Genomic DNA, 24020 nt, shown 5'->3' with positions numbered 1-24020 from the left:
GAAGTCTAGGGACTGTACTCTTTCCATTAGGCCACACTGCTTAATCAACAAGCATTCAGTATGTGTTGACAGACACACAATCCTGATCTGGGCACATAAAATGGAATACAATAGCTGGGTGAATTTTCTACTGGGGTGAAGCAGTGTTCCATCCCATTGTCTACTTTCTTTTCTACCTTCCCTGCCTCTTTCCTGCCTGCAGCCCATCTCCACCCTTCTTGGGGCTCAGTGCAACTTCTGCTCCCTGAGTCTCCTAGAGATGCTCCACATGCTGCTCTCCCAAATCCAATCCTCCTTGAATCCGTGATTCTCCTAGTGGTATGGCTTTTTCCTTTATACTTGACTTTCCACCCTTTTCCCTCCATTCCTTGCAGCTTTCGCCTTCTGGAACCTTCAAACCAAGAAGACAGGACAGGACAGGCAGGAGGGGTTGGGGGTAGATGGGGGAGGGAAAGGCTGATGCTTTTTTCCCATGTTGCCTCTGTCTGAGGCAGTCTTGTCCCATCCCCATGACTTTGGAAGCCCTGGGAGGAGTGGGCTGTAAAGGCAGGGAAGGGGCAGGGCAACTTGCCTAAGATAAGTTTTTTTTAAAAGGCTACTTGAGGCTGGTCTGGCTCCTGGTGCATGGGAACCACGAGGTCATAATCGGAGAGGTTTAGGGAAGTAGTGGGGGTAGCGTGAATGGGATAGATGAGGAATGGAAATTTCAAAGAGCTGCAAAGAGGGCAGGGTGCCATGTCAAGTTGGTTTCACCCAGAAGACAAATCTGTGTAAATCTGTGACTTCTATAGCAATATAATATATTGTGCTTTTGACAGAATAAACCAGGCATTTGGTGATCAATGATTGTAATCAGCAGCAGCAGCAGCAATATTTATTAAGTTCATATGGTGTGCACAGCATGCTGCTATAGGGGAGAATCTGCTAAGTGAGAAACAGACTTTTCTCTCCACTCTCCAGTGGCTTCACTGTTAGCACTCTCTACCGTGCAAAGAGAAGCTCTGGCATTAATAATCAACAAAATTTTAGGAGGGGCTGAGTTAGGTTTTTGTGGTCAGGGAACGTGTCTACCAACTCTGTTGTACTGTACTCTCCCAAGTGCTTAAGTGCAGTGCTCACCACAGAGTAAGCGCTCAATAACTATTATGGATTGATTGATATTTCAAAATGGGACCATATTTAGTTAATCTGAAAGCACTGTTTTGGGACAGTGTGATAAAACTCAATCTTCCCAAGGGGATTCTTATGGAGAATATGGAGTTGGTTAAGACCAACTTCTTTTTTACATTTTTTGAGGAAATAAAATCACACACTGGGGCATTACATTAAATCATTGTGGGCAGGGAATGTGTCTGTTGATTGTTATATTGTACTCTCCCAAGCTCTAATACAGTGTTCTGCACACAGTAAGTGCTAAGTAAATATGAATGATTGTGTTTAAAAGTCTGTCCGCTTACCAGTTCCCAAGGATGCTGTGGAGGGGACCTTTGTGGTTTTGTTGGAAACAGGATGTCGAAGCCGGGTAATCATGCCTATAATAAAAACAGGACCATTAATATTATATTCATCCTCTTCCTGATACAGAAGTTGTGCTTTCCAAAAGTAGTGCTTCAGTCACCTTTTAATTAAAAGCCCAACCTAGTTTGTAGTCCAGTATAAGGTACACTGAGAATTACCATTTATAATTTTCTCTGAACATTATATCAGTTAGTAAATTGACTAGGGACACCCAAGCTGGGCTCGCTTTACTGAATTCGGGTTTTTCTGGGTTGTGCTCCTATCTCTTGCCCCGCATCCCTTACTGCTCCTCTTTAGAGGAAGAAAGGTCAGGTAAGGGCTGGCCACAGGAGCAGGAATGGATGAGAAATGAGGTGGGCTGAGAAAGGGGAGATCTGAGGGTACTAAAGAGGGAATGGCCAACTATAAAAATTTTGGGAAACCTCTCATTGCTTATGGGTATCACAGATCATAGCTCTGGGAGACTCTTGGGGGAAGAAGCAAAAATGAGAGTCTTCCAAGGAGGTTCCAGGAGTTGACAGGAGATCACATTTACAACCACAGGAGGGATCGTGACCTTTGTCTTGACCCAGACCTCTTCCAAGTGCTTCAACAGGCTAGATATGGGTAGCACTGAAGAAAATGAGCTGGACTTAATATAGTTGATCTAAGCTAGTTCACAGTTTTAGAGTCACTCTGCTTTATTTATATGACTATATGATGCCTAAAGGAACTGAAAAGAAAAAAATTAGAAGAGAAATATTTGCCTAAAATAATCCTTTTTTGGAAGGTGCTTCCTGGTGCATATTTTTTTTTCTTTGGTAGTCCCAAGATCTGATCCCCCTCTCCTGTTACACATATTTCTCTCCTGATCTTTCTGGGGTTACCTGCTTTAAATTGCAACTCACCCAATAAATTATAAAATCCTTTTTGGGCTAGGATTATGTTTTTGGCTTTTATTGTGACTTCTCAAATGCTTAGCAAAGGGCTTTGCACTCAGCAGGTGATCACCATTACTATTAAGGCAAAACTTGGAGGCAGAAGTATTAGAATAGAAAATATAAGGAGTTTTGAGAACAATTTCTTCACTGCATGATGAATTCGGCAGTTTCCAGAACTTGTACATTCATAAACAGTCATGATTCCACCGGTAACTAGACTTTCCCATTCTAAAATGCTCTTTTCATCACTAAGTACACCATAGCAACAGCTATGAAAAGGGAAATTCACATTCAACAACAAGAGAGAGATAAGAGAATTACCTGCTGAATTGTGTTGATGATAATGGATTAGTTTGGGAATTGAATCAAAACAGTAATTTTCTGCTAGGTACAATTTGTTTTCTGCATTTGTGTGCACATGATAATGCTTGACGGTTCCTTTTTTGTCACTGAAAAATAAGGTAAAGGGTGTTTAGAGACTCCTCCGTTAGCTAAAATTCAATTAAATCATGGGATGATATAGCTAATTATTTTAAAAACCAGTCACTGACATCCATTTTCTCTTAATGAAACAAGTTTACTTCTCTCTTCTTCCCCAAACAAACTGAGAGGGGTAATTTAGTATTACCTTTTTCTGTCATATATCTTCCATGAGTCTGAATGATGTCTTTCCCTTTTATAACTATGATGTGGAAGTCACTGATAAAAGTTGAAAGAATACCTGTCTCCACTCTAAAATCCACCAAATAGTTCTCGACGCAAGTTTTTTCAGTTCACTTAGGACAATTGCTAAGTGCTGGGAGACAATGCTGGGAGACATCCCTCGTCTTTTGAGCCTTTGGCAAGGCAAGGGTGGAAAGGGCTATTGGGAAGGCTCACGTCTCTGTGTATGGTTGTGTTTGTGTGTGTGTAAACCACAGGCCTAGGAGTCAGAGAACCTGAGTTCTAATCCCAGCAATGCCACTGGGTTGCTATGTGACTATGGAGAAGTCACTTAATCTCTCTGTGCCTCATTTTCCTCATCTATGAAAAGGGCATTAAATACTTGTTCTACTTCCTACTTAGACTGTAAACCCCAAGTGGGAGAGGAACTGTCTGACATGATTATCCTGCATCTACCCTGTGGCTTAGTCCATAGGAGACTAAGTAGATTGTAGATAGTAAGTAGATAGTAGTAATATAGATAGATGGTAGATAGTAAGCACTTTAAAAATACCACAGTTATTATTATTAGTAGTAGAATTTCATCTTGTGCATAGCTGAAAGGAGTAACTCTCAGAAAGAGCAGATGCAGGTTAAAAATAGGGAAAGAAAGGGAAGAGGAGGAGGAAGAAGAGGAGAAAGAGAAGTAGAAGGAAAAGGACTGAGAGGAGGAGAAAGAAGAGAAGGAGCACATCAGAGCCTAATTTGCTGTAATCCTGATGTCCAGCCTTTTTGTGGACAGTTTTTTCCTACAGGAAAAATCTAGCCTTATTTTAATGAGAGCACGGAAATTCTGAGCAGCTTGTTTTGAAATAGGCTGGGGAAGCAGCGTGGCTCAGTGGAAAGACCCTGGGCTTCGGAGTCAGAGGTCATGGGTTCGACTCCCGGCTCTGCCACTTGTCAGCTGTGTGACTGTGGGCAAGTCACTTCACTTCTCTGTGCCTCAGTTACCTCATCTGTAAAATGGGGATTAACTCTGAACCTCACGTGGGAGAACCTGATTACCCTGTATCTCCCCCAGCGCTTAGAACAGTGCTCTGCACATAGTAAGCACTTAACAAATACCAACATTATTAAATATGATGGCTCCTGTAACTATCCTAGTTGACATGATCCTGCTTAAAGTGGAGAACACCACTGAGCCTCAGCTTCTCTTCCCTCTGGACCCCAAAGCGTATGCAAGTTGTAGCCTCCTACATAGAGAAGGAGGAGGTCAGGACTGATTGATGCTTCCGTTTGTATGAAAGGGGACTTGTGGAGCTGACTAGATTCCTACATGGGAATTGATTTGGGGGGGGTGAGGCCATGAAGGTCCTCACACAGCATATCAACCCAGTCCCCCAGTGTGCTCTGCTTGCCACGCAGAACTAACTCCTAGAGGAGAAGATCAGCAGCAAAAATGGCTCTGAGAGGGGTGACTGTCATCTTTCTCAGTCACCCATAACATAAGACTGCTGCATTCTGGCAGGAGCGAGTCAAGCACTGCAGCTAAGGGCCAAGGAGAACCAGAGTTCCCTTGCTCACCCAGGACTGCCATCGTGGTCGGTGGTGGTGCACAGCAACAGAGGGAGAGTCTCTGTCAGTCTGGATGGGTCCATCTCCCCCTGCCACATCTCTCTGAGTTAGTTGTTGTGACTATCTGTGCGTTTACTCTATTTATCTCTTTCTTTGTGTTTGGGTCTCTCTTCCTCAGGTGTCTGTCGGGGTTAGTCTGTTACAGCAAGCACGAGTTTACGCTGTAGCATCAATTCTTACCTAGTATTCAACTCAAAAATAACATATTTTGACACCAGGCACTGCCAAGTGGAGTGGAAGAGGTAATTAATAAACTTAGTAGGTGATGAGCATACATGAACAGTGGCTAAAAAAAAGTTAAATCTTCTCATACTCACTCAAAGGCCATACTGAATAAGGACACTGTGTACATTCCTGCTTGACTGGAATTTCGAACCATAAAAGCTCCTTCTTTACCCTACAAAAAGAACGCACACACCCAGGTAATTGAAAGATGCGGCTAGGGCTAGCTTCATTTCGGAAAATCATCTGCAACTTTGCATGCAGTTCATTTCCTGTTTTGGCTCTTTAGAGCAGGGAGTTTTCCAATATTTTCCTCCCGAAACTCCCTGAGGAGTCCTAGAACCCTTAGGCTCCACAACTCTTCCACCCAACGACAAAAAAATGGGCTATTCCTGCTGTGGCATCACTGCAAATTTTAAGGAGTGGGAAATAAGGAGTTCAGGGAGAAGACAAAGCAGTAGACAGGGATGCCACCGATACTTGCTGTTGTCACCACCAGAGATTGAGAGGTCTGTAGCTCCAGCTTCTGCAGAGCCCTAGAGGGAAGTCCCTCTAGGCCCCAGTATGAATAACATTGCATTCAAACAACATAGCTACCCATTAATTAATTATTCCAAGTAGAACGGGGGTAGTCTACACTACTCATTCATTTTTCCTGATATCTGCCTACCTAAATCCTAAGTACTCCATATCACCTTAGGTCCTATGCAGTGAAAACAATACAAAGAAGCAGCGTGGCCTAGTCAGAAAAAGCAAGGGCCTGGGAGTCAGAGGATCTGGGTTCTAATTCTGGCTCAACCACCTGCCTGCTATGAGACCTTGAACAAGTCACTTCTTTGTGCCTCAATTTCCTCATCCACAAAATGGGGGGTTCAATTCCTGTTATCCCTTCCACTTAAGACTGTGGACCCCACGTGGGACAGGGATTGTGTCCAACTTGATTATCTTGTAAATCCCAAAACTTAGTACAGTGCTTGGCACATGGTAAGCACTTAAGAGATACCATATTAAAAAAAGAAAGAACGAAGAACATTGCCTTTTTTTGTAGAATATGCATTTTTATGGTCCTTAAATTCTAATATTTTCTAATGATCATTATTATTAATAATAATTATGGTATTTCTTAAGCACTTACTATGTGCCAAGCACTGTTCTAAGCACTGGGGTAGATACAAGCTGAGATTGGACACAGTCCCTGTCCCACCTGGAGCTCGCAGTCTCAATCTCCATTTTACAGATGAGGTAACTGAGGCACAGAGAATTTAACTAACTTGCCCAAGGTCACACGGCAGACAAGCGGTGGAGCCGGAATTAGAATCCATGACCTCTGACTCCAAATCCCATGCTCCTGCTACTAGGCCATGCTGCTTCTCTGCTTCCAAAGCATATCCAGATTTATAGTTCATCATTATACCTATACATGAGTGTTAAGTATTTAGCCACAGGAAGTATCACCTCTCTCCAACACTTCAGAAAATTGTACTCTCATAGTATTTTATACCAAATATTCCTTAGTTTAGGACAATGTACAGAAAAAGAAGCTTTCCAGGAATCAGTGGGTCAGTTTTTCCTTTTGTAATATGACACATTCACAGTTAACAGAAGTATGCTGCAGACCATACACATAGATAGCTTTAACTCCTCATTTAGTTTCAGTGCCCTCCTACAAAAAAACCCTATTAATCAATTCAGTTAATGAATGTACATCCACTGGGACATGGCCAAAAGGTTTGTGGTGAGGAGGAGAGGGAGAAGTGAGGGGGTCAGGATAATTCCCAAACAGGATGATCACCCTCAAAGCTATCAAGAATGGACTGAGTATTCAATGTGAGATTTCCATAAACATATGTTTCCCATCTTACTTCCCAGGGCAAACTCAGAATAGTAGAAAGAGATCTTTACAACTAGCTACAGAGGAGAACAAAAATTTTTCTGGTACCTTTTGTCTCAGTAACTGTTCTGAGAGGGCTCTTGTCATAGTTCCCGCAAACCAGCTGCAATGGAAAGAGTGTTCATTAGATGGCAATTGTAACATTTAGTCTCATAATAGGTTGGGAGTTCAAGATGATAAATCAATGGTATTTACAGTGTGCAGAGGACTCTACTAAACTTCTGGGAGAGCCTAATATAAGAGACTTGGTAGACATGTTCCCTGACCACAAGGAGCTCACAGTAGAGAGATAAGAAAAATAGCAAGATAAGAAATTATAGTTGTCCTATTCGTATGACCCACTTACAAGGCTACCTGTGGTGGCTCACACCTTTCCCAAGTGAACTATCACTCACATCTCTTGGTTCCCTACCTCTTTGGGGGCAAGATAGATGGGATCCGGGTATGAGTATGTTGGTGTCTGAGGAGCGAAACATGTAGGCTGCGTTACACTAGGAAAACACCAAAGTAAGATTAAAGGGCACGAGCTGGTTGAATGTTTAAAGGCTGGTGGTAGGGAGTTTCTGTTGATATGGTGGTGGATGGACAACAATTGGAGGTTTTTCAAGAGCGGGGAAACATGAACGGAGCAGTTTACTACAATTGGCCACTGTATGAAATGAAACCAGACTGCTACATTTGTGAGTTGGAATTATAGTCCAGGGAGAAAGGAGCAGAAAGAGGTGGACAACTGTGGGTGGGAGAGGGAAAGAACGGAGGGCGTAGGGCAGATGGAATGCACTGGAAGGGAAAAGAAGAAGTGGTGATTACCTATGAAAGGAGGGGAGCCTGGACACATAAGCAAAAAAGGGAGCTAGTAAAGTTTAGTCAAATCCCAGAAGTGCCCTGGCAGGAAAAAACTGGAACAAATACACAACAACAGGAAGTTCAAGTGCATTGTTCTTTCAGTCGCCACTCTTGAAACAACATAGGTTTCGGCCTGCTTGACAAAGCCTCCGGGCCCAGTTAGGCAAATGTCCATGCAATACTTCTCAAGCCAAGAAAATGTGGGCAAAGCAGTTAAGCTGGTTTTCCAATTAAAAGCGAGGTGGGCTGCTCTTAAAGCAGTAGTAATACAATGTGTCTTCCATCCTGCTGCTGGCACATCCCACAGTACTGTGTGCAGGGGGACACTGGGCCAGAGTTTCAAGTACTGCTCTGGCTGTTCAGCTCTTGGGAGCTTGGGCCCGATTTGGGCTTCCCAGTTACTACCCAAGGTACTAAAGCTCCTCTAGGGAAGGCTCAATTGTAACCACTCCCTCCCCACGCACCTCAGCCTTACACACCCCTCTAAAAACGATCAACAAGTGGGGCATCGGAAGAATGTGGGAAAGGAGGAAGGAGACCTCCCAGGTTCTCCAAGCCACTGAAACAATCCAGTGGACTGTCTCCCTTTGCACAGGTTTAGAGTCAAGAGGGACTGAGAGATTAAATAAAGAAAAGTGGAAAACATTTGCATGCTGTTATTATACCTCCAGAGTTTACACAGCCAATTGAGCCAGATAATAAATACTCAAGTTGATGCTTCAAAATTTTGGCGGGTGTGTACGTTCAAGCCCTTGGGGCACTGTGGGGAAATAGGTTGTAAACTAGATCATAGTGATGGTTTGCAGGTGATGGTTTACGTGTTTCCCCATACAATCTCTCAGGGCGGAATTTACCGGTCCCTCAAAATTTGGGAAAATCAAGGTCACTTTAACTTAAGGACTCAGTTTACTATGTAATTAAAGGTGTGACACTCTCAGGTTCTCTCCCTCAAAAACAAACTAAGAAGGAAAGATTTCCAAGTGCAAACAAGCTTTGCTCAACCTGCCCAAACAATTTAATGTCTCTATTAAGACTGTTCCTACATAGAAATTGCTCAACTCTTCCATTACACTTCAGGAGTTATCGTGAATGATCAACGGATATGGCCAGTCAGGGCTGCGCTCAGGTGTCTGAGGCATCAATCCAACAGTACACTAACCCCTAGTGACTTTATTCAGTCCTGGTTACATAAATTTGCAGCCCTGGCAGGGGAGGAGGAGGAGGAAGGTAAAGCAAACACTGTCTTGCACCCCATCTGCCCTTACAGATGCTTCCCCATGATTCCCAGTGGCTTTTTAAAAATCCCCGTGCTGTTTAGGTGGGAATGTTAAGGACACGGTGACGCATACAGATAGCGACCAACATCTGAACCACTGGCCACCTTGTTTGAGTGCCCCTGGCCCATCCTAAGTAAGGTGGGGTCAGGGGTACAGGGTCCTGGAGGAAAATAGGACAAGTATGTATGGCAAGTGGCCGTGAGAAGCAGTGTACCCTAGTGTACCCTAGAGCATGGGCCTGGGAGTCAGAGGACCTAGATTCTAATCCCAGTTCTGCCACGTCTGCTGTGAGGCCTTGGGCAAGTCACTTAACTGCTCTATGCCTCAGTTACCTCATCTGTAAAATGGGGACTAAGCCGGTGAGGACCAACCTGATTATCACATATCTTCCAAAGTGCAATGCAGTGCCTGGCACATAGTAAGTGTTTAATAATAAAGACCATTAAAAAAAAGTGACCATCCCTAACTATTTTTTGGCATGGGACTGAATAATCACTATCAATCCTCCCTATCTTTTCCCTAAAAACAGGCTAGTATTTTTGTCTCAATTATCTGGACAATTGGGTCAATTTCCTATTTCATTTTGATGCTGTATTTTTCCTTTAAGACCTCAGTGTGTTTCTCTGATATCTTTTTCCACTGAATTATGAGAAGGCATCACAGTAGATACATTAACTGAGCTCAATGCCCCCCAGAAATCCCCTACACTTACTCATAATTATCCAGACTACCTTCCTCTTCTTCTTCTCCTTTTCTTCCTTCATCTTCTCTTTTTCCTTCATCTTCTTCTTCCGGGCACCCAGATCCAGGGTCTGCCCTGCAGGAGAGAATGAAGTGCAATGAGGATGGAATAACTCAAGTCAAATGTCACATTTACTCAAATGGGTAGAATTCCATAACTAACTTGTAAAGCAGCTTGAAAGTCATATCCTATGTAGTTCAGACCTAATAGCTCATAACTTGCCATGACTTATTTCTTCACTCAGAACAAATACCTTCCACATTTGGGACAGTTTTCTTTTGGCCTGAAATGGCTCAGCAGAACGGGCTGGTAATAACATCTGTGTGTTTGTGTAAGAATTGTGAGGGAGGGAGCAACTCTCCATCGTTTTAAAGAAACACCTAACAAAATTTTATTAATTCATATTTTTGTCTCCCCTCCCCATGAAGACATAAACCACAGAAAGAAATCACTGTACAGAGAAATGTCATTACTTGCTTAATATCCATTATTAGTGGCATGGCCACATATGGTTGTGATTTTAAAGGACAGAGTTCTCAAAAATGGAACTGTTAAAAATTTAAATGAACATTTTTGAACTTGAAAATAAATTTTAAAATACTTATTTTTATAAGGCTCAATCTTCTGTCTAGATAAGCCTTCTAATTTGGCTTCACTCACCTTACCTGTCCTTATCCTCTCCTGACTCCTGCTCCCAAATTGCCCTCCCCTCCCAGTGGCTTCCTTGAGCCACTCCCTGCATTCCAAACACAAACCTTCCTCTGGCTCTTGGGGCAATGACTGGGCCAGTCCCTCAATCATATCAGTCCTGCCTCACATGGCTTTCTTTTCAACCATATTCCAGTTGAGCCATTCCGGCCCTTCCCCTGCTTCATGACGTCTTTCCAGTCTACAACATTCGGGATACCCAAAACCATTGGAGGAGTCCAGGATTTTGACTGTAGTTTTTGGGGTCCTGGGTTTTAAAGGATCCTCACGGCAGGAGGTCAGGAGTTTCAGGAGCTGGACCAGCTCAGTGGGGGTGGTTATTTAAAAGTATGAGACATTGTGCTGCCCATCTGATTTCACACGGGATGTGTGACCCTTCAAGAAAAACAGTATTTGGGGCGTATGATCATTACCCACCCTAAGCAAGTTCCAAGCTGTTGTTCACAAGTCTACCCAGAGTTCTTGACATGACTAGATGATATTAAAAAAAAATGACTGACAAACCATGAAATCTTTGAAGCTCTTTGACATTTGAAAATTCTGTTCGGTTGGCTTTCCAGAAGAAAGTTTTCATTACTACAAAACAAAAGAGCATGGTCTAAATATAAATTGTGGATAAAGTGTTCACTTGTGTTTTTAGATTCTAAAAATGTAAAATTTGGACATGACTATTTTACTTCTGAAAACACATCTTGGACAGGGAAATCAATGAAATAATTATTGTTCCTAGCTCTTGTTTCCTAATAAGTTGTTCTCAACATCTACAATATTACAGAGGTAGCTATGAGGATGAAACATCTATTATGATGGATTTTTATATTTACAAAAATCACAAAAACCTTTCTAAACATTTTAAAAACACTGAAGACTGCTAATCAAAATGAGCAATTCCTTTTATGCTTTAACAATGCTGTTAAAATAATCCTTGCCATCACTTGTTGGCATCATCCTCAAATTTGAAGGAAAACTAAATGTACACTATGTATGTAGTATGGATTTAAAATGAGAATCTGGAAAAATAAAATGGTTTGAATGTTAACTTCTTAGAGTACAAAACTACCAGATTTATGGCCATTTTTACCCATGATATTTCGCCTTGATCATTTACGGCAGATTTGTAGTACAGTGCAATGGGAACTTGCAATTATATGATAGTTACATGAAAAGTCTCTAAAATCTATGCCAATTTATGAGTTATCTCCTTATATGGTGTCAGTTACATTTTTGGTAAAAGCTGCTTCAGAAGCTGCTTAATAATCATGTTTAGAAAGACACCTTATATTTGAAAGAAAGCCTTATTTTTCATGGACCATCAGGAGCTGTTCCTCTCTCAATTTTCCTTCAAGATGGTCTTGCTTGGATAAGAAAAAGTGCACCAGGCACCCTTTGAAACACTGTTAAAGGAAAACTGAGGATGCTTGGACCAGCTTTGCTTTGAGTCTCTTCACATCCTATTGTCTAGGATACAAAGACAAGGGATAGGGGACAAAGGCAAGCGAATAAAACTCAGCGCAGAACTTCCCAGCAATGAGGGATCGCTCCCCATAAAACACCATGTGACTTTAGCACACCCAAGGGAATATAATTACCGAGGTGACAGTCAAGCAGCTAAAAATGCTGGTGGAAGCACGAGATGTCACCTCAAACTGGCAAAGGTCAGGCAGACATAGAGGCCACCGTCACCACCATCAACTACTTATTTACAAAATTCCCCAAAGGGGACCTGGCAATACAGTCCATGCTACATAGTCTTTATATCCTTTGCCAGTTTGTTTTTTATTACATATCAAAAACATATATGTGAGGCTATTTGTAAGCTCTTTGAGGGCATGGATCACGTCTTCTAAGTCCATTATACTCTCCCCCAAATGCTCGGTAGACTGCCTGGACAGAGTAGGAGCTCAGTAAATGTCACTGATTAACTACAACTCCTGAATGTTCTTCTACCCCTTCTCCCTTTGGCATCGTCTTTGCACTTGGATTTTTATCTTTTATTCCCCCCACCTTCAGTCCCACAGCACTGATGTATGTATCTCTACTTCATTTTAACGTCTGTCTCCGCCTCTAAGACTGTAAGCTCCTTGTGGGCAGGGAATGTGTCTACCGATTATGTTATATTGTACTATCTCAAACACTTAGCACAGTATGCTCAAGCACAGTAAATGTTCAATAAATAAGATTAACTGATGGAAAAACCGTCATTGAGGTTGACTGAGCTTCTGAAGGAGTTTGAACTTAATTCAAATTAAGTTCCTTTGCTTCAGGTCCCTGCATTTGCTTTATGCGAAGTTGACAGAAGGGAGAAAAAAAGAATAAAGAAGCAGGAAGGACAAGGGAGGAAGAAAGAAGACAGCGGTTAAGATGAGGGAGATGATCCGAAGAGGAGAATAACGAGGGCAGGGCCACTAGTATCCAAAGAGACACTCGGGTAGCGAAGGACTGACAGAAGTGGGAGGTGGAGGTGTGTGGCAGGGAAGGTGGAAAGGATTAAAGACCTCTAAAAGCCACAGGAAACAGAAAGCATTACCAGCTCTTGACCATTTGAGGGAGATAGGTAATAATAACAATAGTAATTATTACTATTACTGCGATTAAGGAAAGAATGGGAAAAGAGGGAACAAATGTGAAAGAAAATGCCTGAGGAATAAGCCGATATAATGATGCCTAGCAATGGGTGCTAGTCGTAGAATCTGAGTAACACCACGAAGTCTGGTGTGGGGATTGCTTCGGGGTCCTCAATGATTACTGTTAGCTTGTGGGGCACCCCTTTTCCTGAGGCTGCACCTTCAACCACTTTTTCTGAACTAATCACGAAGCCGGAACCAACCTTTGCTTAGTTTTAACTGGCCACTCGTCAGGAGACTCATGCTTCAGAGCATATAGGTTGCTGATATTGGGCTGGACCTCCGAGTTCCTCTTGGACTCAGAGTCCCACTCTTCCACTGCGGTCTTTAGGGGCGATTCATCTTCTGGAAAGACCGAGACTGGATGAGGAATCTTCACCTATTGCAAACAGAAAAAAAAATGAACTAATTACAGACAACTGTATGAGGGGCAGGGGAAAGATAGGAATCCCAGACTAAACCTTCCTCCACAAAAAGGGTGCAAGAGGTTGACTTCCAGGTTTGGGCCTGGTTGGGAAATGGGGTGGAGGTGAAATTCCTCAAAAGTATTCATTTTCAGAGATGATGGAGGGGAGGCTCTGTACGGCTCTTTAGACATAAAGGGAGCATGGCAAATGTGGGTGTTTGCTTTCTAGCACTCCTCCTGTGCATTTATCACCACTCTCATCAACAGGACTCAGTTACTCTCTATTACTTAGGGAAAAAGTCTGGGTTTTTGGAATTCTTTCATTTGTCCTTGCATTTTATTTTGATATTTTGACTTTCAGGTATGACATTAAGCTGGAAGTGAAGCAAAGAGCTCTACACTGAAAAACAAACTAAAAGGCTGGAGAACTGGCTTATTTCTCCTGGGTTCACCAAAGCTAGCTCTCTTCAGCATGTGTTAGAAAAAATGTCTTTTCAAAATTCCCTTTCAGTCAAGTTCCCAAGTTCATTCATGCAGCAAATAATCAAACTGGGCTCATGTAACAGTCAAACTCTTCAGCTGCTGATTTGCATGACTGATAATTTTCAGTACATACCCAAAATAATCCCCTACCAGGAACTGGAGATAATAGATCCTGGCACATGCTCTTTGCTCTTGCATTTTTAGGATGCCAGTATTCTCAAGCTTCATTACTGAAGAATGTATCAAACAGCCCTTTTAATAAGGGAAAACTTTATTCTTCAGACTTGGTTCACAAAACTCAGCCAGACTTTAGTTATACAAAGGGCTGGGTGGAGAGTGAAACTTGTGTGCAAACATATGTGTTTATGAGGATTCGTAGTCTAGGTGGCCAGGGGTCAAAGGCACTATTCCTGAGTTCTTGTGTAGCTGACTGGAATTCATTTAACTCTTGGGTCATCTAGGGCATGCCATCCATAGAAGCCTACTAGCTGATTTTCACTTCAGAGACTTGGAGAATCCTAGCCCTCACCTCAGCAGTTTGGAGGGGGCCACAGATTAGAAAGATTGCCAATACTACTAATGAAGTTACTGAGTCCTCTGAGACTCCCCAGACCTAGGGCAATCCTGATTTAGATAGAAATGGCAAGAATGGCATTTCCGCAGTGGTCTTTCAGTGCAGAGGAAGGATGGCCACCTACCTGCCTCGTCTCTAACCTTCTCTACTCCCTAATCCTTGGGACAGAGGCCCATGGCTCACTTGGTCGCATGATCAAGGTCGCCCCTCTCCTACTGCAACCCAACCCACACACTTTGATCTTCTAATGCCAACCTTTAGCACTGTACCTCCATCTCGTCTGTCTCCCCTCCGACCTCCCACCCACGTGCTGCCTCTGGCCTGCAACGCCTGCTCTCTTCATATGAGACAAACAATTACTCTCCCCACCTTTAAAGCCTTATTAAAGGCACATCTCCTCCTAGAGTCCTTCCGTGATTAAGTCCTCATTTCCTCTTCTCCCCATCCTCCTGCATCACCCTTGCACTTGGATTTGCTCCCTCTATTCATTTCTCTGTCTCACCCCCACAGCACTTGCGTAAATATCCACAATATAGTTATTTATATTAATGTCTGTCTCCCTCTCTAGACTGTAAACTCATTGTGGGCAGGAAACGTGTGTACACACTCTTGTGCTGTACTCTCCTAAATGCTTATTAAAGTGCTCTCCATATGGTAAGGCTTCAATAAGTATGACTGATCCTCAGTCGCTGCTGGTACCCAGACTGATAAAAATTGACTTAGAATGCAGCCTCAGCATCCCCTGGGTACTTTGGTACACATATCTGTGAATGCAAGGGTATTTAATAGTGGGTGATAGGAAACATTAGGTTCAGAAAAACTCATCCTTCGTCCAGGTTTTTGGCTTACCGGTTTGTCAGGGATGTGAAGAAATGGTTCAAAGGGAGTGGGTGCAATCTGCAGATTTGCATCTGAAAAAATAAACACAAAAATGACAACAGCCTATTAGCCCAATCTTTAATACTAAATCAAGGGAATGTATTATCTTTTGCTGTACACTTATAATTAAAGATATATCAACACAACCTTTGAAGAATTTCTATTATTGTAGACCAACTGTCTAAAGGTAAGAGTCTAAGATATGAGAGTTTCACTTTTCACCCTTGGAGTCTGAAAGAAGAAGTGACAGAAAGAATGAGGAGTCTTTTTACCAACTCTTCAAATGATGTACTTAAAAAAATGACTGCCTCTTAAATTTCAATTTATTTTGCTTTTAATTTCCCAAGTCCAAATTCCACTGAACTCCAAGCATGTGTGTTAGTTGAAAAGGCAAAAGGCAAAGACAGAACGAAAACTCATGCTCAAAATCAGAGCCTGACTTGGTGGGTGGAGCTTGTCAGTCACCGACAGCATTTGTTGCACCTCTACTGGGTATAAGGCACACTATGAGGGAGGATTACCTAGGGCTACTTTGTCTCTACTTTATTTGCTATTGTGTCACTGAAAATGCTGGACAATCAGGAAAAGACTTCACCCATAGAAATAATAGTGTCCTGTGTGTCACGCTTATTGTCTTTCTTCTCCTTGTGTACATTTTTAAATCCAACTTTTCCTCCCCTCAGACTATGGGGCATTATTAGGGGATGTAAGGCTGCTCTAGGAATACTCAGGTGTCCTAAGGTGTCCAAGGTTTAGTTCACTGACTGATACCAAGGCCATCTAGCATGTGCAAAAAGCTGATAAGGCTTTGCCATCCTGCTCTGCTCTGAAAAAAGGTATAAGTGGGGTAAATTTAGCCTTCTCATCTCTGCCCAAGTACAACGAGGTAGATAGGGCACATAGAGAGACTCTTACCTACGAAGAGCAAACAGGAATAGAAAGCCTAGAGTGTGTGCTGTTGCTGCTCAGAACACCTCTGTCAAATCCCCAATGGCTTTCTTTCACAAAGAATCCTTCATAGTGAATATTAAGAGAAATCCATAGCAGGTTGATTTGCAAAATAGAGTGCAATATACCATAGAGCTCCCCCAGTGATTTGACTATTGCTTGACCTGAACTCCCTACTTTGAGTGATGATGAAAGCCAACCGCTGTGCAAGATTATAAAGTTTGTGCAATGTCAGAGTAGAAACCACGACAATATTGGTTAACATTTACAAATATTTCTCATATTTTGGTCTGTGGAAATGTAACCTCTTTGCAATTAATTTCTAAAGCAGACTTTTAGCTATTTTGTTGTAAAGTTTCTCAGTATAAATATAAACCAGGACATGCAACATTAATAAACACTTCACTGGCAATCTTAACTACACTGTTCTACACAGCTGAAAATGAGTAATATTTATAACAAATGCACTACAAAAGCCTAAGTTTAAAGACCTAGCAATTTGCAATTATTATAAGATTATTTCAACATGAGATTAATTTAATGCTTGATAGTTTTAACACCCAATGTATTTTAATAAGGAAATTTCTCTGAGGTTAACAAGAATATGCTGTATTAAAGCAAGATGGACCTGGCTTACCAACTGGCTAAAATAATTGGGAGGGACAAATGAGAGTGCTAGCAGCTATTAAAAGCATTTCCCTTGGTGATTTTCTTATTAAAGCACTAAAAGACTTAAGGCTCATGGGATCATTCAAGATATCAGATTAATAAACCATTCGACCTCTAAATAGTAAGTATCGGGAGGGCCATGGAGGTTCCTTCCAAATTTGTTTAAATGTTTTTAAAGGGCTCACTAGGTGAGCCTAACTGGTCCTGTGGCTACTACAACAAGGGCTTTGTTTTGTGTACTATTTTGTTCCTTCCAAATTTGTTTAAATGTTTTTAAAGGGCTCACTAGGTGAGCCTAACTGGTCCTGTGGCTACTACAACAAGGGCTTTGTTTTGTGTACTATTTTCTCAATGTTTAATGAAGCATCAGGGCTTTTTCTTTGGGTTTGCTTGCTGCAAAATATCATTCAATCAATCAGTCACAAGGAGCTTATAGTCTAGAGTCTACTCAGCCCTTAAATGTTCCAAGGTCAGAGACAAGAATTAAATAAAAGAGAGAGAGATGAAAACAGCAAGGGAAACATCAGAAGATTTAAGGCAACTTACTGGGAGGAAAATGGCAGGAAGAGAGAGGCCGGCAGTAACAGGGGAGAACAGGGAAAGGGGAAAGAATGAAAAAAATTAGCACTGTTCTATCCTGACTAAAGACCTGGCATCTCTGCCTCTCCAGGTTTCACATCAACTCTCTTCTCTGGTTACTAGTTTTCAGGACTTGGCAATGTGGTGATCTGGTTCTAGTTGGTAGGTCAAACTGGGCAAATCCTTTTTATTAGCAATAAAATCTAACAGCACAAAGGTAACTATAATCACAATTCATTTGACAAAGTGTACTGAGGAGAAAAATATTATTGAGAGGCAAAGAGTAACTAAAGGAGTCACATTACATTCTTCCCAAAGGGTACATCCTGGAGCAGCTTTACAACTCTGTTGACAGCACAGAAACTTTCCATTAATGAAGAATCCACTGTGGTACTTGTTTAGCAAATGGGGGTTACCCTTGATCTCTAGAGAACAAGGATAAAAATAAAGCATATGAACATTTTTGCAGAAGAGAATAACGATGTTTGATGAGCTCAATTCTTCTCTGTGTGAAAAGAAAATGATCATTGCATTTTAATTTCTCAAAGTGTTGATCATCATCAATACCTTAAATATTTGATGGGTGCTTATTATATTCTGAGAACCATACTAGCTTCTTGGAAGCATGCACTAGAAGTCAGTAGAACTTCTGAATGCTAAAGATGCAGTCTTTGGCTTCAACAAGGGTAGAGTCAAATGGAGGAAAGGCAACGTGACACATATTGTCAAATATGCCGGAGGCAGAAGAGGTTGTACCTCACATGATCCCATGTTTCTCAATATAAAATCCTTCAAAATAATTTACTATGACTAATTACCATTAACATTAGTCTACAATTACTGCATTCATTAGATGCACATTTTATTTGTCTCCTTTAGTCATGCAAAAGCATCCTGAGGTAAGGGACTAATTCTGATATTTACTAAGTATTTACTATATAAAATGCTAAGCAGGTGTCTAATGGGTACTCAGTACTGTAATACTTTGTATCTAAGCCTCATAAAACCTTAGGTTCAATTAATATTAATTACCTTTTCTTAAAGCTTTCAACCAGTGACTTCGGCTCTCCTCATTTGATGCATAGACATAGAGAAGTCCCTCCTTATAAACAATCTGGAAAGGAAAAGAATCACCGCATGGGATTTCAATATTTCACCTCATGGAAAAAGAAACTTTCACATATAACTGAGATATGCACAGGTCCAGGTGACAATTCAGTACAGATCTGCTTTTCAGAGAGTGACTTAACGCCAACAAAAAAGAAAAACCTACTACCTACAAAAATTCTTGCAATTCTGAAAAACTTTGCCAGTGCTTCTCTCACTTAATAATGTCATGCCAATGAGACTGTAAGCTTACTGTGGGCAAGGACGCTATTTGCCAACTCTCCCAAACATTTAGTACCGTACTCTGCATATAGTAAATGCTCAATAAATACCATTGATAATGGTGACAAACTGATGGCAATAAGAATCAGTGCCCTGGAAAAGTATATGAATGGTCCTGTGGATTGTATTAAAATTCATAAATGTTCACTAAATGATTTCATCTAAATTCTCCCATGATCCTGAGCCTCAGAAATTGTGATAATTTTCCCATACATATTTCTGGGAAATCAGTTTAATAAAAAATAAATACTAAAACAATCTTGTGACATTATTATTGCATGTGGCAGCTTAACAGGAATCTCATTTCAAGTTAGAAGTCTCGGTCCCTAAAGCAATTTTATCCACGTATATCATTTTAGCTTCTTGAAAAATTGAAGAATAACAGACTATGTTACATCTATTTTATATCTGCTGGTCCTTCAGGTTTGAAGGGTATATTACAAATGAGGAGACTTTTATAGATACTTCCTAGTGTGGTTGTTAATCACACTTTCCTAATCCAATGTATGTGAAAATTGCCCCTCACTGCATTCTCGTAATTGTTCCCCAGTGTGGTTGATACTGTTGTCGTTTTTCCCTTTTGGTGTCACAATCTTCCTGAAAGCCCTAATTCAAGGCAGTCACCCATTTCTGAACTGCTCTCAGTGTTAACTGTGGTGTCTTTGGTCAGTCTAGATTTCATAGCCATAAAGAAAGTTAAACACCATAATTACTCTGGAGAACTTTAATATAAAATTTTATACCATGGAGGCACCGAACTGTCATGGTCATATTCATAACATTATGATTAATAATGAGTCTTATCCCCTCGGGGGTTTGTAGAAACTCATCAAATCCTAACCCTAAAACTGTCACCCTAAAGCAGCTAATGGGAGTCCAGGCTCCTTTCCCTCTCTCTCAGTGTCAGTGATAGGCTGGGTTCTGCAGGCATATAATAATAATAATACTGGTATTTGTTATGTGCTTATACAAAGTGCCAACCTCTGTTTTAAGCCCTGGGGTAGAATCAGAGTGTCCCATGTGGGAATCACACTTTTAATCCCCATTTTACAGATGAGCTGAGGCACAGAGAAGTGAAGTGACTTACCCAAGGTCACATAGCAGACAAGTGGCGGGAGCTGGGATTAGAATACATGTCCTCTGACTCACAAGCCCATACTCATTCCACTAAGTCACGCTGTGGATAACTGTGCACTCTCATATGTTTTTTTAGCAGTCCAGGAGTATTCAAAGGACTCACCCAGCTCTCAGCATGGGTCCAAAAACCAGAAACTGGCCTGACAGAGGCTAGCAGTTCAAAATCCCTCCTTGGCCACCTTGAGTCCCTGGCAGGGCAGTATGTAGGGGTCATCTTAATCCTCCATGGAGCGTGGGAACACCAACCCCCTGTCTGCATTACTCTCAAACTGTGGTTGCCATTCAGACTGCTGCGGCAGGAAATATGAATACCCAAGGAGAAACACTAAACACAGAGAAATGAAAGGGACCGCACATGGTTTCACAGGGGTAGGAACAGGCTCCTGGCATTTTTTTATGGTATCTGTTAAGTGCTTACTATGTGCCAAGCACTACACAAAGAGCTGGGGTAGCTACAAACTAATCAGATTGGACACAGTCTTTGTCCCGCAGGAGGATCACAGTCATGATCCCCATTTTACAGATGAGGTAATTTGGGCACAGAGAAGTTAAGTGCCCAAGGTCACACAGCAGACAATGTGATTACTTTGTATCTACCCCAGCACTTTGAACAGAGCTTGGCGTAGAGTAAGTGCTTAATCAATATCACAATTCTTCTTCTTATTATATTATTATTACCCGTGGGAGAGCTGGGATTGGTTTGATTTCAGTCTGTGAAACCTTGTATCTCTTCGGTCTTGAGGGTCCTTTCACTTGTCCTGCATGTTCCTTACCTCACTCTGAATTCCACAACATAGATTGCAAGAAACTAGGCCTAAGCTAGATATGCAAAAGGACAGATGAAAACAGCATGTGACACTGTGGATACCAAATGCCACAATAAGACAATAAGGGGGAGCCTTCATTTGCACTGCTACAGTTGCATATACCCACAAAAATCTCACTGTCAGTAATACAGGCTGCTATTTGTTCTTTCAAGCCCGGCCCTTGCCCCGCCCCCATGGATGCATGCACGCACACGTGCGCACACACTTGCAAATTGTGATAATTTTCCCATACATATTTCTGGGAAATCAGTTTAATAAAAAATAAATACTAAAACAATCTTGTGACATTGTTATTGCATGTGGCAGCTTCACAGGAATCTCATTTCAAGTTAGAAGTCTCGGTCCCTAAAGCAATTTTTTAAAGGACCCAGGTAGGTGTGGAACAGGAAATACTCCCTCAACTCCTTCTCCTTCCCCCCAACTTACATCAGCTCGAAAAAGGGAAATATCTGCCATCATTTCTGCAAATTGCCTAAGAGGCCCTAACTGATAGGAGTTGGGGAGGGTACTGGTCACCCTAACCATATACAGATATGGTTCTATTATCGGGTGGTACCACACCTGTTAATATCTGGAAAGGGACACAAAGCAGCTTGGCTCAGTGGAAAGAGTCCGGGCCTGGGAATCAGAGGTCGGGGGTACTAATCCCGGCTCCCCCGCTTGTCAGCTGTGTGACGGTGGGCAACAGCGTGAAGCAGTGAGAAGCAGCGTGGCTCAGTGGAAAGAGCCCGGGCTTTGGAGTCAGAGGTCATGGGTTCGAATCCCGGCTCTGTCACTTGTCAGGCTGTGTGATTGTGGGCGAGTCACTTAACTTCTCCGTGCCTCAGTTCCCTCATCTGTAAAATGGGGATAAAGACTGTGAGCCCCACGTGGGACAACCTGATTCCCCTATGTCTAACCCAGCGCTTAGAACAGTGCTCTGCACATAGTAAGCGCTTAACAAATACCAACATTATTATTATTAACTCACTTCACTTCTCTGGGCCTCAGTGACCTCATCTGGAAAATGGGGATCAAGACTGTGAGCCCCAAGGGGGACAACCTGCCTTGAATCTACCCCACTGCTTAGAACAGTGCTTGACACATAGTAAGCGCTTAACAAATACCATCATCATCATCATTTAAACCAGGGGGACTGGGTTACACTTCAGGTAGTACACCACTATAAATTCAGGTGACAGGGCGGGATCCTTACCCCAAGGATTTGAAAAGGTAAGGATGCCCATAATGCTCACAATTCCTAACATGGGCCTTTGGCATACATACTGCTAATGAGAAATTGTATTTGTCCCAGATAATAATATTTACTTCTCCTTTCCTGAGGTGTTTGAAAGGTATGACCTTACCTGAAATGGATATTGTCTCTCCACAGGAGTCTGTTCCTCAATATTCACAGTCTCAACACATCGGATTTTCTTAATCTCTATTGATCCCTTTTTACTTCCTCTTTTCTGAATTCAAAAGAAAAGCTGACGTTACATTGCCACCATACATATTTTGCGTAAATAATTATTTTTAGTACTAAATATGCCTCGCTGACTAGGCGTCTCCAACTAATGCTATCTTTCCCTCTCTCACCCTCATATCTCTGTGTATAAAATTATCGCTGAACCAGAATTTACTTTTAGATTTTTGATCTCTAGTCTTAAAGGAATGAAAGGATGAAAAGCTTAATGAGAAAAGATGAAAAGAAGCTCTGGGCTTCCTTTGCAAAATCTCCCATATGATCGACTGAGAAAATCAAAACACAGATTGCATAGGGACATAGTTAAATAATCTTATTTGCCCAAATTTATGTGAGAGTTTACTACTTAAACGTGGTATTGAGATTATATTTACAATATGCTACAATTAGGAAAAAATTGATTCTATACATTAGTTGGGCAATTGCTACCAAGGACAGATTGTGAATTTAACAAAAATCAAGGAAAAAAACAAAAAAGCATGAACTCACCATTTTGTCGTAGTCGTAATAAGAGAGATTTGTTTTAGTCAGAACAAAAAGTCGCTCTTTGTAATTACTAGGTGATGTTTTCTTCTTCTGCTGTGACCTCTTTAGAAGAATCTCTTCAAGAATAGAAGTTTTATCCATTTTATTCTTCTAAAAGGATTGAGAAAATGTAACTGAAAATACTATTTGAATGTCAAATCCAGTTCCATTGTTCAAAAACTTAGAAAACTTTTTATTAAGTGCATTTCCTATCCGTGTGATAACAAACTGTTCTAAAAGCCCTATAGACATTGTACAAACTTAGGATATGCTTTCTCTCCCTTTATACTCATGAAATTAAAAATAAATTCTCTTTACAGGGATATGTGTCATCAGATCGCTGAACAATTTTGTAGTGGATGTACACACGTTTCATAGAATTTTCTTGAATTTAGGATGAACCAAAATGCATTTACTGCTTCCACATATATTCTTACATATTTATGGGGTTCTGTCAAAAAAAAAGATGAAATTTACATGCAGTCAATTTGGAGCACAAGAGAGAAAAATTTTAATTCAAGTACATCCTGCATATTCTCAGAAGAAAATTCCTACAGCTAACGCCATAATTGTGTGTTTCAAAACTTGATTAATTAACACTTTAATTTCTGTTGTGAGGCAAATGATTCCTGATTCAATTATCATCTCTAAACAATTTAAGTAACAGAGTCTTTAAATTAGAGGCCAAGAAAGAGTGAGAATCTCACAGATTTCTCATCTACTGATCTATCTCTGATAAAGAAAGGTTGATGGAGAAGTAATTTCCTTCTTTGGTTTGAACCAAACCAAACAAACACAAATACCATTATTATTAGTAGTAATTATTCGCTTACTGCAGATATATAGGTTCTTAAAATTACTCACCTGTATTTATATTTTAAAGAAAGTGGGAGTAGCACTTTGGTTTTTGTTCCCAAGTTCTGGTCTGTAAGCTCTCTCTTCAAAATGCCAGAAAATTGTATGGGAAAGAACCTATTTGCATTCTATTTATCACATTGATCAGGAAGTGTCCATGTTCATTTTGTTTTCTGACACTGGGGCATAGACTTTAGACCTATATAATGCTGTTCCACTGAACTACCTGCACAGGTCTAGATCCCTTTTTTTCTAAACG

General features: G+C 41.2%; 1 protein-coding gene across 1 annotated transcript in view; it reads right to left on the bottom strand.

Moving 5' to 3' along the window:
• The window catches only part of BMX (BMX non-receptor tyrosine kinase), a 33508-nt gene extending 10494 nt beyond the window's left edge, over positions 1-23014 (bottom strand). Inside the window, exons 1-12 of the mRNA XM_029079754.2 lie at positions 22871-23014; positions 22263-22367; positions 18596-18677; positions 17869-17988; positions 15338-15399; positions 13229-13404; positions 10906-10977; positions 9664-9768; positions 6877-6931; positions 5033-5112; positions 2760-2887; positions 1458-1532 (exon numbers count right to left, since the gene is read on the bottom strand). Coding sequence (XP_028935587.1) covers positions 1458-1532; positions 2760-2887; positions 5033-5112; positions 6877-6931; positions 9664-9768; positions 10906-10977; positions 13229-13404; positions 15338-15399; positions 17869-17988; positions 18596-18677; positions 22263-22367; positions 22871-23008 — 1198 coding nt within the window. The 5' untranslated portion in view covers positions 23009-23014. The remainder of the gene's footprint in view (positions 1-1457; positions 1533-2759; positions 2888-5032; positions 5113-6876; positions 6932-9663; positions 9769-10905; positions 10978-13228; positions 13405-15337; positions 15400-17868; positions 17989-18595; positions 18678-22262; positions 22368-22870) is intronic.
• Positions 23015-24020: the final 1006 nt, after the last annotated feature.

This window comes from Ornithorhynchus anatinus, chromosome 15 (genome assembly GCF_004115215.2).
Source record: "Ornithorhynchus anatinus isolate Pmale09 chromosome 15, mOrnAna1.pri.v4, whole genome shotgun sequence".
NCBI lineage: Eukaryota > Metazoa > Chordata > Mammalia > Monotremata > Ornithorhynchidae > Ornithorhynchus > Ornithorhynchus anatinus.
This window is presented reverse-complemented; position numbering and strand designations above follow the sequence as displayed.